At 62.5% G+C, this 14,814-nt stretch overlaps 1 protein-coding gene across 1 annotated transcript in view; it reads left to right on the top strand.

The window, feature by feature from the left end:
• The window catches only part of RAP1GAP (RAP1 GTPase activating protein), a 42,634-nt gene extending 32,608 nt beyond the window's left edge, over positions 1-10,026 (top strand). The window contains exons 18-25 of the mRNA XM_012722562.1: positions 1,799-1,930; positions 3,691-3,768; positions 4,587-4,696; positions 5,632-5,745; positions 7,098-7,221; positions 8,045-8,147; positions 8,461-8,564; positions 9,081-10,026. Coding sequence (XP_012578016.1) covers positions 1,799-1,930; positions 3,691-3,768; positions 4,587-4,696; positions 5,632-5,745; positions 7,098-7,221; positions 8,045-8,147; positions 8,461-8,564; positions 9,081-9,434 — 1,119 coding nt within the window. The 3' untranslated portion in view covers positions 9,435-10,026. The remainder of the gene's footprint in view (positions 1-1,798; positions 1,931-3,690; positions 3,769-4,586; positions 4,697-5,631; positions 5,746-7,097; positions 7,222-8,044; positions 8,148-8,460; positions 8,565-9,080) is intronic.
• The last annotated feature ends 4,788 nt before the right edge of the window (positions 10,027-14,814 follow it).

The following is a 14,814-nucleotide window of genomic DNA, read 5'->3' as shown; positions in this document are numbered from 1 at the left end:
GGGCGCGGAGACTGGCCTGGGGGCGTGGCTAGGGGCCGGTTCCCGTGGGAGTGGAGGGGCGGGTGTTAGGGTGCGCCGGGGGCGTGGCTAGCGGCGGGTCCCTGCTGGAGGTGGGGTGAGAATCGCTGGGGGGTGGGCCTGGTCGTGCCACTTATGGGGTACAACTTGGGTGACAGGCGCCTGGGGTGGCCCAGACTTTAGGGTGGGCTTAGACTTAGTTGGAGGTGTGTGGTCTGTACCTGGAATGCGCTTGGGGGATGTCAGGGTGCAGGCTTGGGGAGAGAACTAGCGAGGAGCAGAATCTGCCTGGGGGTTCAGCTGAAGATGGGAACCCTGGGGGCAACAGAGGCTGGTATACCAAAGGTGGTAGCTGCCAGGCCAGCAGATGGAGAAGAGAGGAGGCGCCTCTGTCCTGAGGGCAGGAATAAAATAGGGGTGTGGGAGGGGTGTGTGAACCCAGGGGCCATGGGGAGTGCCTGGACATCCTGGCCATTGCTGGTTCAGCTCAGTGCTGAGTGCATGCACGCTGGGATCAAACCTGTGCCACTTTCCAGCCTGAACATTCTCTGAGCTTTAGTTTCTTTATCTGTTGGATGAAACCACAGCAATTTACTTCATATGCTTGTTGAGAATTATTTTTATTCTAAAAATTTATTTATTTATGCATACAGTGTTGGGGTACAGGCCAGAGGTGCAGGGGCGGTGAGAGGATTCACCAGAGACAGAGTGGGGAACATGCAGATTGACGAAGTACACTGCTGAGGGGAGCACCGGGTGAGACAGGAGAGGTCTGCTGTGCCATGGGGGTCACTTCCGGGACCGGGGATTGAACTCGCACTGAAGCAGCTGTGGCCAGCTTTGCAGTGCTGTGCTTTAACCTTCTGCACCACCACGGAGAGCCGAGAATTATTTGTAAGACAGCTGGAGCAGTGCAGTATAAGCTAAATGAGCAAAATGCAAAACTCTGCCTGAGCAGCAGTTTCCCAAAGGAAAGGCAGCCTTTTCTCCTGGACAGGCCTGGACTCCCTCCGGCCACAGTTCCCCAGAGGGTATCTTCTTGGCCACCATCTCCTCCACCCCACATGTTCTCCAGATGCCCAGCCAGGCTGCCCTCCCCTCACCCTCACTGCAGGGCAAGCTGAAAAGCCAGAGATGTAGGCTTGGCAGGGGAGTTAACCAGTTGCCAGGCATGCTCGGGGCTGAGGGGCACGAGCCCATCTTTGAAAAGGAGGCTGAAGAGAGCCCAGCCTTTTGTCGCTGGACACAGCAAATGAATGGCAGGGTTAACGTGGGTCAGGAGTGTCTTCTTTGAGGGAGAGCACCAGGATCCCACACCTGGTGGCTGCTAGAGGGTGCTCCTGGAGGAGGTGTAAGAATCTCTTGGGCAGCAGAGCCCACAGGTGGCTGCAGGGGGTGGCAGGGAGATTCTGGGTATACTGGCAGAAAAAGCGGGGAGGAGGAAAGAAAGCTCCAAGAGACTTTGAAGGAGGGAAACCGCATCCTGGGGGTCTTCTGTGCCCCTCTGGACATGACCCAGTCTCTTCTGCAACCCTTCAACAGCCACAGCAGTTCCTGAGCTCAGAGAGGTTAAGTGGCCTACCAAGGTCACCCCGCACGGTGGTGGCAGAGCTAAAGCCCAAAGCCCTTTGGCACCCTGCGGACCTGCCTCTCATGCGCCACACGGGGAGGGACTCTGTGGCATCGGTGGGCAGGGCCTAGGGCTGGCTCCGGGGTTTCCCTTGGGGAGTGGAGCCTTGTGAAACCTGTGCCTCCTCCACCCCAACCCTCACCCCCGTAGCGGGTCATCAGGAGCCGCAGCCAGTCCATGGATGCCATGGGGCTAAGCAACAAGAAGCCCAACACCGTGTCCACCAGCCACAGTGGGAGCTTCACGCCCAACAACCCTGACCTGGCCAAGGCGGCTGGAATAGTGAGTGCCTCCCCCGCTCTCCCTCCTCCCCCGGGCCCTCAGCTCCCCTGTCTCCAAGGCCTGGCCCCATCTCCCTCCCTGTGCTGTCCCAGTGCCCATCCTGGGCTCTCAACTCGGCCCAGCCACTGCTGTCCTGGGGGTGGAGCGCCCCCCCACAGCGCTAGCGCACTGGGGGCCTGTACCTGGTCCTTGTACGCCCCTCCTCCCAGGCCCTCATTCAGGTGTGACTTTGTGTGGGGTGACTGGGGCAGCTTCTAGATCCCGTTTCTTATTGAACACCTGTTGTCTATCGTGTGTCTGGAATCAGGCTGCTACGTGGGCCCTCTTGTCAAGCCTTGGGTTTCTGGGAGCACCTACTGTGTGTCAGCGTGGGCACGCACTGTGTGTCGGGACCTGGGTTTCTGTGTGACCGCCTGCTGTGTGTTTGGCTCTGAGATGCTGGTCGGCACCTATCGTGTGTCAGGACTGGGGCTGCTGTGTGAGCACCTACTGTGTGTAGAACCTGGTTGCTGTATGGACATGTACACTGTGAGCATCGACTGCAGGCCTGGCCCGAGTCTGTGAGCGCCTACTGTGTCAGGTCCTGGGCTGCTGTGTGAACATCAACTCCGTAAATGCCCGTGGTGTGCCCAGCTCTGGGTTGCCGTGTGAGAACCTACTGTGTGTCAGGAGGTGGACTCTGAGTGAGCACCTAATGTGTGCTAAACTCCGGTTATCAGTGAGCACTTAACCACGTGTCAGGAAGTGCTGTGAGCACCTCCTACTACGCGCCTGGCCGCCGCTGCTGCGTGAGCACCTACTGCGTGCCAGGGCCTCTGTGACTGTGGCTCTCTACTGTGTGTCAGGACCTGTGTGAACACCTGAGTGAGCACCTCCTGTGTGATGACTTACTGTCTGCCAGGCTCTGTGGGGGTGTGCTGCTGCTCCTCGGGGCTACTAGGCCTTCCATTGTGGGCCTACTGCTCCCCTCCGCCTAGTGGCCACCCCTGGCACTGCACTCACAGCTCTGCTTTCCCCTTCCACCCGTCACCTGTCCCCATCCACCCGTCATCACCCATCCGATCACCCTCCCTCCATCCTGTGAACTGTTTGCTGTGTGCCAAGCCCTGTGCTTAATGCTGTGTCACGTGGCAGGAGGGACCCCGCCCCGCCCCCCTAACCCAGGGTCTGGCCTGGCCAGGGGGACAAGGCAGAGCCCCTGCTGGCCAGCAGTCACCAAACCCCACTGTCACGGGAGAAGCAGGCCTACCCGCTGCCCCCCGGCCCAGATTTCCCTGCCCACCCCCCTCCGCCCCCACCCAGTCCCACTGGAGTGGCCCAGCCTCCTGTGGGTGGCACAGAGGGGCCCCGGGGACAGGGCCAGGCCAGCGGCACCCACCATGGCAGTAACCAGATCCATTTCTGTTTTTGTTTTTGCTCAATTCTCCCTTTTCCTCTCGTCGCTTCCTTTTCCTGCCCTCGCATCTCCTGTCCCGCCTCCCTCTCTCCTCTCCTCTCCCTCTTTTCCGCCCCTCCTTCTCCGCTACTCTCTCCCTGGCCTCTGTTCTTCTCTGCCTCCCTCCCCGGGGTGTCTCCCTGCCCTCCCACCTCTGTGTCTGTCGGTCTGTCCTTCACGCTGTGCCCTGGGTCCCGGGGTGACCCCGCCCCCTTTCCGGCCCTCCCCTCGCCCTCTGCGCCCGCCTCTCCTTCCCGCACTGTCTCTCCCACCCTCGCCATCTCCCTTGCTGTCCTCGCTGTCCTCGCCCGCCGCTGCTGGCCAGTCATTGCTTATTCCCGGGAAAAGCGCGAGTAGATTCGGACGCCGGGGCAGTGCCATAGGCATAGGAACCGTGGAAGAGGTTGTCGCCCGCGGGGCCGCCAGCTCTGGAGGCTGCCTGCACGCGCTGTTCTCTGCTCGCTCTCAGGACGGAGGCCATATTGGGGACGTTGCCCTCCCCCCCGGGACAGGTCCAGGGGCGTGGGGGGGTGCCGGCAACCCTGGTGGCACTTGGCACCTCTCTGGGGCCGGGCAGCTGTGCCGGAGCCAGGGGCCTCCACGGAGGCTTCTGGTCCTGCGCCGGCCCCAGGGACCTTGACCCATGCCCTGCCAGGATCTGGTACCCAAAGACCCCAAACCCGGCCGCACGTCCCCCAATATCGCCGGGCCTGCATGGAGTGCCGTTCCCCTCTTCTGCCCTGACCCGCCGGGCACTGGCCCCGCCGTCCCTTCTGCCCCACTCCTCCCGGGGCCCACCTTCCTGTCTCCCCAGAGAGGTTGGGGGCCTGCTTCTGGGGCCCGGGCAGCCATCATGGTACGTGAGGATACTGGGGGTCTCTTTCAACTGCTGGGCCAGAACCTCCCCCGGCCGAGGTGGCCATCCCGCGGGCAGGGGCCCGGTTGCCGTGCCCAGTGCCACTGCCCTGCGGCGCATGTGCTGGGGCAGAGGCGGGGAGCTACTCTGGACCTGGCTTCCTCCTACCCAGCCCCGAGTGCTCCCCAACCCCTCAGACCCGCCCCGCCATGGGGCCTCAGGAGGCCTGGCTGCGGGCACATCTCCCTGCCGGGTGACACTCTCTCTTTTCTTGCTCATCGCCTCTGCTTCAGGGTCTGGGCAGGATGGCGGGGGGCGCTGGGGTCCCAGGGCAGGTGGGCACTGAGCTGGGCCTCTCCCCTCAGTCACTGATTGTCCCTGGGAAGAGCCCCACGAGGAAGAAGTCGGGGCCATTCGGGTCACGCCGCAGCAGCGCCATTGGCATCGAGAACATACAGGAGGTGCAGGAGAAGAGGTGGGTAAGTGGGCTGGGGGCGCAGGCCCCTGCGCCCCCACTCGGCTCTTCTCTGACTCCCATTCAGTGGCAAAGCAAAGCCGGCCGGCGACGTGCCCACCCTCTGCCCCTCCGCTTCCCTCTGGTGACCGCTGCCGTTGCCAGGCCCCAGGGCCAGCTCAGCCCTGACCTGAAAGGCTTTCATCTACTCAGCAGTTCTGCTGGCTCCTGGGTCGGACCCAGAACATCTGGAAGCTGGAGGTCAGGGGTCTGGGGCTCGGCCCTGTCTGCCAGGATCTGTGCTCACGCTCTTCTCACTACCTAGTGTGAGGCAGTGTGCGGAATAAGCCCCCCGCAGGCTGGTGTGGGGTGCCGGGGTTATCTTCCTGGGCAGGGTGTGAGCAGCCGCGGGGCCACAGGGCCACCCCAGGAGAGCAGAGGGTAGTTTCTGGGTGTGGATCCTGTCACCACGTGCGAGTTGGGAATGTCACTGCACCTCTCTGAGCTTCATGTCCTGATCTGAAAAGTGGGACTAAGAGTGTGGTCTGGGGCTGCTGCAAGGGTATGATGGTTTGGAGCAGGTTTAGGCGCCCTGGGAAGGCCTCAGGCGTGGCACTGGTGCCATCTACATGGCCATGACATCCCAGAATCCAAGAATGCTGGGTCCAGGCTTTGCCTTTGCCAAGTCTTAACCTGTGCATTCTGGACAGGTTCCTTCTCATCTCTGACTCATTTCCTTACCCATGCCAGGAGGCAGTTATACCCCCCCACCATGGGGAGGAGGCCAGGGGGTGTCTTATAAAGACCCCACTCTTTGTCTAGCAGGCAGGGAGCCCTGGGCCTGCTCTGGGGTCAGCCCCAGAATGGCCGTGACTTCCTCTCTCCACCTGGTCTCATTCTATCCTTGATGCCAGGGCCAGTGCTGAACCCCCTCGCTGCCCCTGTATGCCCCGCAGGGAGAGCCCCCCAGCTGGCCAGAAGACCCCAGACAGCGGGCACGTCTCCCAGGAGCCCAAGTCGGAGAATTCATCCACGCAGAGCTCCCCAGAGATGCCCACAACCAAGAACAGGTGGGGCCGCAGGAACGGTGAGCCAAGCTCCGGGGGTGCTGGGCTTCTCCCCAGCACACCGTGTGGGGCTTCCTGGTGTGTGAGTGTGTGTGTGAGTGTGGACAACAGCATGTGTGTGTGTGTATACAACAGCACTGGTGTGTGTGAGTGAGTGTGAGTGTGTGAGTGTGAGTGTTAGCAGTGACCTAACTGGGCACACACAGCCCCTGCTTCATAGTCCCGGCCATCTAACCTATTAAGCAGGGGACACTATGAAGGGTGACTGGGGATGGGTGGGGGTCAGATGGATGCTCAGAGAAGACATCAAAGAGGGGTGACGTTTAAATCAAGAGCCGAGCTAGGAAGTCAGCCCCATGGGGAGTGGCATGGCCGAGGGGGAGGGCGCCAGGTTAGAAGCACAGCAAGTGCACAGGCCCTGAGGCCTGCTTGGGGAATGGAAAGAAGGGCAGTGGGGAGGAGCTGGGTGAGCGGGCCCAGACAGACTCTGTGGTGGTGGTGGTGGGAATGAGGTGGGAGAGGTGAACAGGGCATCTGTCATGGTTCTGCGGGCCATGTGAGTACTTAGGATTTTATCCTAAATGTGACAGGAACCTCTGGAAGGTTTTCACTAAGGGAGTGATAATTTAAAGCACTACTATGATTATAGCAAGAGGCCAGCAGGGAAGCCGTCTCTCCATCCAGGCCCGCTGGCTGTGCCCCTTCTGTGCCAGTTCTGGGGGCATCAGAGGATGGCAGAGTAAGGCAGGCCAACAGACAGGGGCACAGAGACAAGGCAGGGAGGGCATTCCTACCTCGGGAGGAGGAATCAGGGAGGGCTTCCTGGAGTAGGGGCCCTTGGCTGATTTTTGAAAGGTAGTTTTGCTCTGTGGGGTTTGAGAGAAGTGAGACTCCAGGCAGGAGACAGCAAAGGCCCAGAAATGGAAACAAACCGTAAGGGGGTTGAGAGAGTAAACTGGAGTCTAAGGGCCCGTGTCCATGCTGGGTGACTTTGGGCTGTGTGCCCACCCTCTCTGAGCCTCGGTGTCTCCTCATCTGGAAGCCTCCTCTCAAATAGCAACGAGATAACTCAGGTAAAAACACTCAGGACAGTGCCTGGCCGAGCAGACACGTACTATAAGATGTCACTGTGGCAGTTACTGTCATGGACCTTCAGCCAAGGGAGTAGACTTCACGCGGGGGCCCCGAGAGGGATTTGAACAGGGGCCTCCTGGGCCACGCGCCTGGCCCACTGCCCTCCCTTGAGGCCCAGCTACCCCCAGCCACGCACCCAGTGGCCATTACGGCTCTGAGCCTCTCGGGGCCCAGGAGGCGCCCAGGGTGGGTGCTGGCTGACAGGACACTGTCCGTGGCAGAGCGGAGACGGCAGCCCAGCGAGCAGAGGTGCTGAAGGACTTCTCCCGTTCCTCGTCCAGCGCCAGCAGCTTCGCCAGCGTGGTGGAGGAGACGGAGGGTGTGGACGGGGACGATACGGGCCTGGTGAGAGGCCTGGGGCTGGGGTGCTCCACAGGGGCCCAGAGGGAGGTTCTTCGGGGCCTGAAGAAGCCTGAGCCCAAGCTCGGCTACATGTGATCAGGGGCCCAACCCAGAGGCCTAGTGCAGACGAGCCTCCTGCTGACACCCGCCAGCTCCTCAGTGCCCCCAGGAAGCCGGGCTCTGAGAGTCTGAAGAGCCGCCCTCCCTCCCTCCGGCCCTCCCTCATCTCTTACCTTTCCAGTCCTGCTCTCCTTCAGTGTCCCCCAACCCTTCGGGCTCACTCCACCTCTGGGCTTGTTCACCTGCCACCTGCCTGCCTCCTCTCCTCCTCCTGGACTCAGCCTCAGTCACCTCTTCCTGAAAGCCTCCCCTGCTTTCCTAGTCCTCCGGCTGGTTAGCACCCCCCTTCACCGCCCCCAACGCCTGGCTTTGCCCTGGCACCCCCTGTCCTCTTTACTCAGACCTTCAGTGGGGACTGAGTTCCTGCCAGGTTTGTCCCGGGGTGGGGCCACAGTTGCCACAGGCAGCGGCGCAGACCAGGCCTGCCCGGGGGCTTCCACTCGCCTCTTCCTGGTCTGCCCCCGCCTGGTTTGTCTTGCAGAACAGAGAACATCAACCGTGTCTGTTGACTGAATAAACGGGATTGCGTGGGGGCGCCTGGTCCGTGCCTGCTCCCCTCCCCTGTGCTCTCCCGGAGCAGACACTGCTGGGCCCCATTTTGGGCAAAGGGAGCAAGAGTAGGGGACTGGTTGCTGTTGAGTGCAGGGGCGCGAGGGGCGTCGAGGCCATGCATCTGGGGACTCACCTCTCTGTCTCTTCCACCCAGGAGAGCGTCTCGTCCTCGGGGACACCCCATAAGCGGGATTCCTTCATCTACAGCACGTGGCTGGAGGACAGCGTCAGCACGACCAGCGGGGGCAGCTCGCCAGGTACCAGGCCGGCAGCTTTCCCTGGGGGGGTGGGAGGGGGCAGGGGGCGCTCCTGCAGGAGAGCTCTGTGGTGGGGACAGTACTCGGGCCCTGGGGGTGGGGACATTATCCAGCTTGAGCTGGGTGGGCGGCCTCATGGCTTCTGGAGCAGATGGGGGATGGTGGGGGTGGAGAGGGGAGTTACAGGTGGGGTTCCCAGAGGGAGGGGCTTGGGGGATTGGGGAGTACCAGTGCCGACTGCCCACCCATGCCCCCGTCTTCCTGGTGCCTCCCCGCGGCCAGTGAGGTGGCTCCCTCCTGCCCCCCCCTCCAGGCCCCTCGAGGTCACCCCACCCAGACGCCGCCAAGGCGGGGGACCCTGCATGTCCCGAGATCAAGATCCAGCTGGAAGCGTCTGAACAGCACATGCCCCAGCCGGTAGGTTCCTTGGCCAGGGCCTGGAGGGGGGCGGGGCTGGGTCGGCCCTCCAGCGGGGCGTGGCCCTGACATCCGTTGCCCCTGTCTCTTGCCTGCCCTGACTGTGGTGCTGTCACCTGCCTCACCGCCCGCTGTCTGCTGTCCGCTGTCCGCTGTCCGCGCAGGGCTGTTAGCTGGGCCCCTCTGCTGCAGGCGAAGTGGAGCAGGTTAGACCCAGCCCTAGCTTTGCAGGCAGGGGGGCCTGCGCGGGCGGGGGTGGGGGTGGGCCACGGCTTCCCTGATCCTCTGCCACCTGTCGCTCCGTGTCTGGGGCGGCCTTCGACCCCTCGCCGGGCCTCCCTCTCCTGCTCTGTGCACCAGGCTGTAAAACACAGCCTCCCTCTGCCTCTGAGCCGCTGGGAGCCTGAAAGGGGCTGGGGAACTGCTGGGAGGGAAAGACCCAGAGCCTGGGCTCCCAGCTCACCCTTCCACCTGTCTTCCTGCTTGGAGGCAGCTCCATCTCCCTTTACCCTGCAGATGGGGCCTCAGAAGCACAAGGTGAAGCTGCTGTGTCAACTCCAGGCAGATGGACCTCTGCTTCCAGGCCAGCACCAGCCCCCGGGCTGCCCTTCCCCCACCCTCCCCTCGGCCCTCCCAGCTGGGCTCTCTCTGCAGGGCAGAACCGTCCAGACCCACCCGGGAGCCAGGAGCTGCTGGCATCATCCCCACCCTTGGGCCGGGGGCCAGGCTAGGGCAGGGAGTGGTCAGTGGTTTGCCCCCACTCTGGCTCCTCCATCTCTCCCAGGTGCACCTCTGGACTCAGGGGGTAGTAAGCTATTCAGTGCGCGCAGAGCTGCCGTGGATGCAGCGGGGTGCGAGTGCAGTGGGTGAGCTCTGGGCGATGGCGGAGGGCACCCTCCTGTGGGGCTCTGGGCACCCCTGTCGGGGTGCCTCTGCTGTGGAAGGATGGATTGTTTGAGGTCACTGAAGACTGTGGTCCCCAGGACCTGCACCCGATGGGGCACTGTTCTCCCGGGGCCTCCCATCACACCACCCTGCTTTTGGGGTCTCTGGGGCTCCAGGTGGGTTGAGAGGTGGGTGTTGATTGCCTGTCGCCTCGCCTGGACCCCACGTTCTACCACAGATCTGCCAACACCCCATCCCCTGCCTCCACACAACGGACAGGTGCCCCTCACGGGGAACCACCTGGCTTCTCAGCAGCACCCAGCGTGGCCTCCCATGCTCCTGGGCGCTCTCAGCTCGCGGGTCTCAGCTGGCTGGAGTGGCCACTCGCCTCCATGGCCCCTGCCCCAGCGAGGGCAGCCAGGCCCAGCGGCTGAGGCCACATCTGTGTGTCTGTCCACACTTTTTAGGCACCACGCCGAAGGCCAGCCTTCCAGCCCCAACACCCATTTTGGAAGCCCCCGTGGCCGTGTGTATGTCGGTGACAGTTGTACAAAATAAATTCTATTTATCGCTATTGTACCCCCAGTTGGACCTGGCTTTGCGTGACCCCAGACAGGTTTCAGTGGTCACGGTGGGGGGAAGCCCAGCCCCTCCCCCATTGGAACTGCTGTCTGGGCACCTCCAAGGCCAAAGCGCGGCTGCACACCAGCGGGGCCTTCCGCATGGCCCGCTTCCTCTGCCCGCGCCCCTCCCTGAGGGAGGACGCGCTGCAGTCCCGCAGTGCGAGGCCTGAGTCTGGCACCGTGGCCAGGTGTCGCTGGAAAACAGGCTAGCTTCTTCCAGCCGGTTTCCACTTCCCAAGATGGAGCACTAGTGACGCTCATGAGGGTTTCCCACCCTGGCTCCCCTGCAAGGGGGTCAGTGTTGTGTGGAGGCTCTGGACGGGGTGTTGGTGCTGGTGACCTGCGGGCTCCCTGGGCGCTCAGTGATTGGTCCTCTTAGCTCAGTGAGGACGCTCCCCCATCGGGCCGCCAGGGGGCGCCGAGGGACCGCTTACCGGGCCGACAGGGCCGCCGGCTGAGGGGAGAGCCCCGAGGGCCGGGCAGCTGCAAACACAGCTGATGAGTGCAGGGGCTGGGTGAGGGAGGCTGGAGAGGACACCCGAGCATGGGGCCTGAGCATCCGGGAGGCTTCCGCAAGGGCCCCGGGGAGAGGGAGCTGCAGGTGCAGGGCGCGTGGGGTGGGGAAGGCGCTGGAATGGGGACAGCTGTGTGCCTGCAGGCACAGGGAGACGGCCCCATCGGCCAAGGGGCACCTGCCGGTAGATGCCAGGCCTCGAGGGCGGGCTTGGCTCTGCAGGGCAGTAGGGTGCTCCATGCGGGAGGGCAGTGTCCACACAGGCACGGAGGACCCAGGAGGCCGTGGCCAGGACAGAGGGTGGCTCGGAGGCCCCTGGCCAGCCTGGAAGGTGCTGGGGCCTGATGGGAGGGGGGCTGAGGGAGGTGTATGAGGGGGACCTCTCAGGGGTCTCCAGCCTGGGCCCTGGGAGACTGAGCGGGACGCCTCTGTGGTAGGAGCACAGGAGGCAAAGCAGGTTGGGGTGGCTTTGGAGGCCACTGGCCTTGGGAGTGGCCATGGAGCTGAGGCCCACTGGGTCAGTCATGTTTGGCCTCCCCAGGCTCACAGCCGCCCTGCTCCCTCCTCTAGCTTTCCCTCAGCCCCCCCTCTCCCCTAGGATGATGCTGGGGTCTGGGAGAGCCACAACTTGCCTGAGAGGACCTCTGTCCCCTCAGCATCTCTGGCCACCCAGGAACTCAACGCAGCCCTAAGCCCCATGCTCAGGCTGCCCTGGGCTCAGTGGTCCCCTACTTCCTCCTCCCCATCACTCAGCCTCACCCCTGGTCTCACCCCTCACGGTCCCCACTCTGGTCCGTGGCTCTTCAGTCCTCTACCCAGTGTGCCTCCCTCTCTCCCCACCAGATGGCCAGCGGCCACTGTTCAGCACCAAGGCCAAGAGCTTCCGCTGAGTTCATTCCCCTCCCGGGTCTGACTCGGCCTGTGATTTCAGCTCTCTGAGCTTTAGCTTCCTCATCTGTATGTGGGCACCTGATGTGTGGGTTCGCTGAGGGGGCCCCTCAGACATTCTTGGTGTAGCCCTGGCACCTGGTGGGCTTGAGAAACTGTCAGGCTGCGTAGCCATCAATGGGCCCACGTCTGTTACCCACCCCGAGGCCCAGGGTCCACTCTGCAGTGAAGGTGGAGACGGGTGTTGAGGTGAGGTTTTGGCGGGAACACAGCTGCGTCCCAAGCCTCAGCCCCTCGCTCTCCTGGGGTCCACGCTGCTTCCCTGTGAGGCTCGGGTGCCCTGCTGGCCGCTGTCCTTCGCTCTGAGCACCCCACCGCACAGCCCTGGTCTGCAGCGGAGCTCCAGCACTGGGGTTCGCTGTGGCAAAAGCAGGTGGGCATCTGGGCAACCCGCCCCTCTGCCTGCCAGGTCGTGCCAGTGCCCGTCTTCGGGATGGATGGGCCTCCGCTGGGTTTCTGTCTCCCCCACCCCACCCCACGGCCCTGCGGGCCCCCAGGTGGGGCCCGGGGAGCTGAGGACGAACCTGCTTCCGGATCAAAGTGCCCAGTGAAGTTTCTCTTGTGCCCGTGCCAGCCCCGTGCTCACACTGGGCTCTGAGGCGGGGAGGGCGAGCCGGGACACTGACCGAGGCTGGAATTAGGCTGGGCGGGGGGCACTCGGCTCCGAGAAGAGCTGGACTCTGCTTAGAAATAACTTTGGTGGTGGACACGGCAGCCAGGGGTTCCTCCAGACATAGGAGGCGGGAGGCCTCCCATGGAGGGACCTGGGTGCCCGGCTGACCTGACCCCACCATCTGCCCAGCCTTGGACCTGGCTCTCTCTCCAGGTCTCGGTCTCCTCACCTGTAGACTGGAGACAAGGCCCTCCCAATGCTGGAAGACGCTGGAAGACGACCTCTGAGGTACCTACCATAGAACCCACACCCAATATGAGCCCCTACCCCCATGGTGTCCCTGAATGCCCATGACACTGGCGGGGCCCAGCCCCGCCCAGTGCCAGGAGACTGGGACCTGGATGTTCTCTGCCACTCAGGCCACAGGGGACCCTGGAATGTGGAGGTCCCTCCCTCTCCACACCCGCCTTGCCAAAGGGACAGCCAGGGATGGAGCCTCCTGAAATAGCCAGATCTGGTCAGCGAGGCTAATTTTAAAAGCCACTCTGGCTGCCCCATAGGCCCTTCTGGGAAGCCATGAATGTCGCTGTGTTTGCCCCTGAGAGGCAGGGCAAGGGGAGGTTGGCAGGGGTGGGCTCCCACCCACCACTGCCAGGGCCGGAGACCCCAAGTTTTTTCCCAGGTTGGTCCAGGACTCAGAGCCTCAGGCCCAGTGTTGGGGCTCAGATCAGCCTCTGCACTGACTCAAGCAATCCTTGGTGGGCTGCAAGGCCGCCCCTCCCCCTGCACCCATCTCCCTGAAGCAGGTCTGGGCAGGGCCTCCCTGTCTTGGCTCTCCTGCCCGCCCGCAGATACCTGCCCGCCGTGTCCCTTCACTGCTTTGTCTGCTTCTGGCGCGGGTCCCTGTACAGCTATGGCTCTGTCCCCCCACCCTGCCGCAGGCCAATGGTCTATAGATCTGCCTGTCGGGGGTTGTTCACCTGGGAACTAGGGTTGCGGTGGGGGGGGTGACCTGGTGGGGGGTGACAGTCGGGGGGCCCTCTGTGGGCGGGCAGGGGCCATGTCCAGACATGATGTGGTCCATCTGGTCAGGCCAGATGCCAGCAGAAGAAATGAGCTTGGTGTAGGGTTGCCAGATTTAGCAAGTAGAAACACATGGAGCCCAGATAAATTTGAATTTCAGATAAACACGGAATAATTTTTCGTTTAAGTATACCTCGTGCACTACTTGGGACCTACTTATAAAAAAAAAAAAAAGACTCCTTGTTTATCTGAAATTGGAATTCAGCTGGGCATCCTGTATTTTCTCTGGCAGCCCCCACGGTGAGGCTGCCAGAGCAAGTGAAAGTGTTTCTCGGGAATGGCAGGTCTTAGAGATGGTGAGAACCCCGGCCTGGAGGGATGTCACACGCATGGCCTGGGAAAGTCCCGTCTCCTGGGACAGGCACAGCTCCTGCTCACAGGGACTTTTGGTTTTCTGGCGCTGAGGTCAGTCCTTGAGAGCACGGTGAGGTCACGGACCCGTCCCCTCCTCCACGGGCCTGCAGGCCTGAGAAGGAAGACCCTGCGAGTTCTCTGCTGGGCCCCATGTCGAACCCAGGCCCGGCACGTAAAGGGGGCTCTATAAATACTGAATGAAGGGTGGGGTGGGGGCCGTGGCTAGTGGGGGCCTCGACCTCCTGAGCCCCTAGGACTCAGCTGGAGTGTTGTCCCCAGCTTGGGGCTTCCCAGATTGAGCTATGGAGGGGACGGAGGGAAGAAGCCACCTTTTCCCCTCTCCCGTCACCCACTAGATGGGTGCTCAGCCTAGACAAGGGTCAGGTGGCGGCGGGAACGGGGCCGGCAGCTCTGACCTCCGGTACTGGGAGGCTGACTGGGACTAGGTGGAGTGACCAAAGGTGTGCAGCTGCTCTCCTTCGTGGGGGCATTTGGGCAAGCTGGGGGGAGTCTCGGGACCCAGAAAGTTCAGGGTCCCTTGTTCTGGGAGCTGAGATTTGGGTCTTTTGTGATTCATTCATTTCGGGGCTCTCTCTGGATAGGGCAGCTAGGAAGAGACCGAGGGCCTCCCCCTGCCTCCCCAAGAGCAGACTACCTTCAACAGCTTTTCCATTCATTCATTCACCTGCTAACTCCCCCATCATCACCACTGGCTGAAGTGCCCCGCCCCCTTGCGCTGAAGGGCTTTATAGCTGGCCAGCCCTACCACTGACATACCTGTTTCAGTACCTACTCAGCCTTTGGCTTCAGAGTGACCAGTGGTCCCCTCAGATGAGATGCCCCCCTCGGTCACCCAGTGCCCAGGCTGGAGACCCTGAGGTCCCCCTCATACACCTCCCTAAGCCCCACCTCCTATCAGGCCCTTCACCTAGATATTCAGGCTCCCAGCACCTTCCTAGCGTCCCTCATCCCAGCCACGGCCTCCTGCGTCCTCTGCCCCTGTGTGGACACTGGCCTCCCGCATGGAGCACCCTGCTGGCCCTCCTATGGCTGCTTGTAGGGAACATAGAGAGGCTCAACTCTTGCCCACCTCTGCAGCCACCACCTGCAGCCTTGTTTCCTTACCCACATGTGATTCTGTGTTGGTGGAAAAAGCACTAGGGAGCGCAACAGGGGGTGTCCAGGGGTGCGTCAGGCACGCGCCAGGCAAGGGACTGAAGAGACCGGCTC

This window comes from Condylura cristata, unplaced genomic scaffold (genome assembly GCF_000260355.1).
Source record: "Condylura cristata isolate star-nosed mole 26May11 unplaced genomic scaffold, ConCri1.0 scaffold00008, whole genome shotgun sequence".
NCBI lineage: Eukaryota > Metazoa > Chordata > Mammalia > Eulipotyphla > Talpidae > Condylura > Condylura cristata.
The sequence above is the reverse complement of the archived record's forward strand: the minus strand, read 5'-3'. Positions and strand labels throughout refer to the sequence as shown.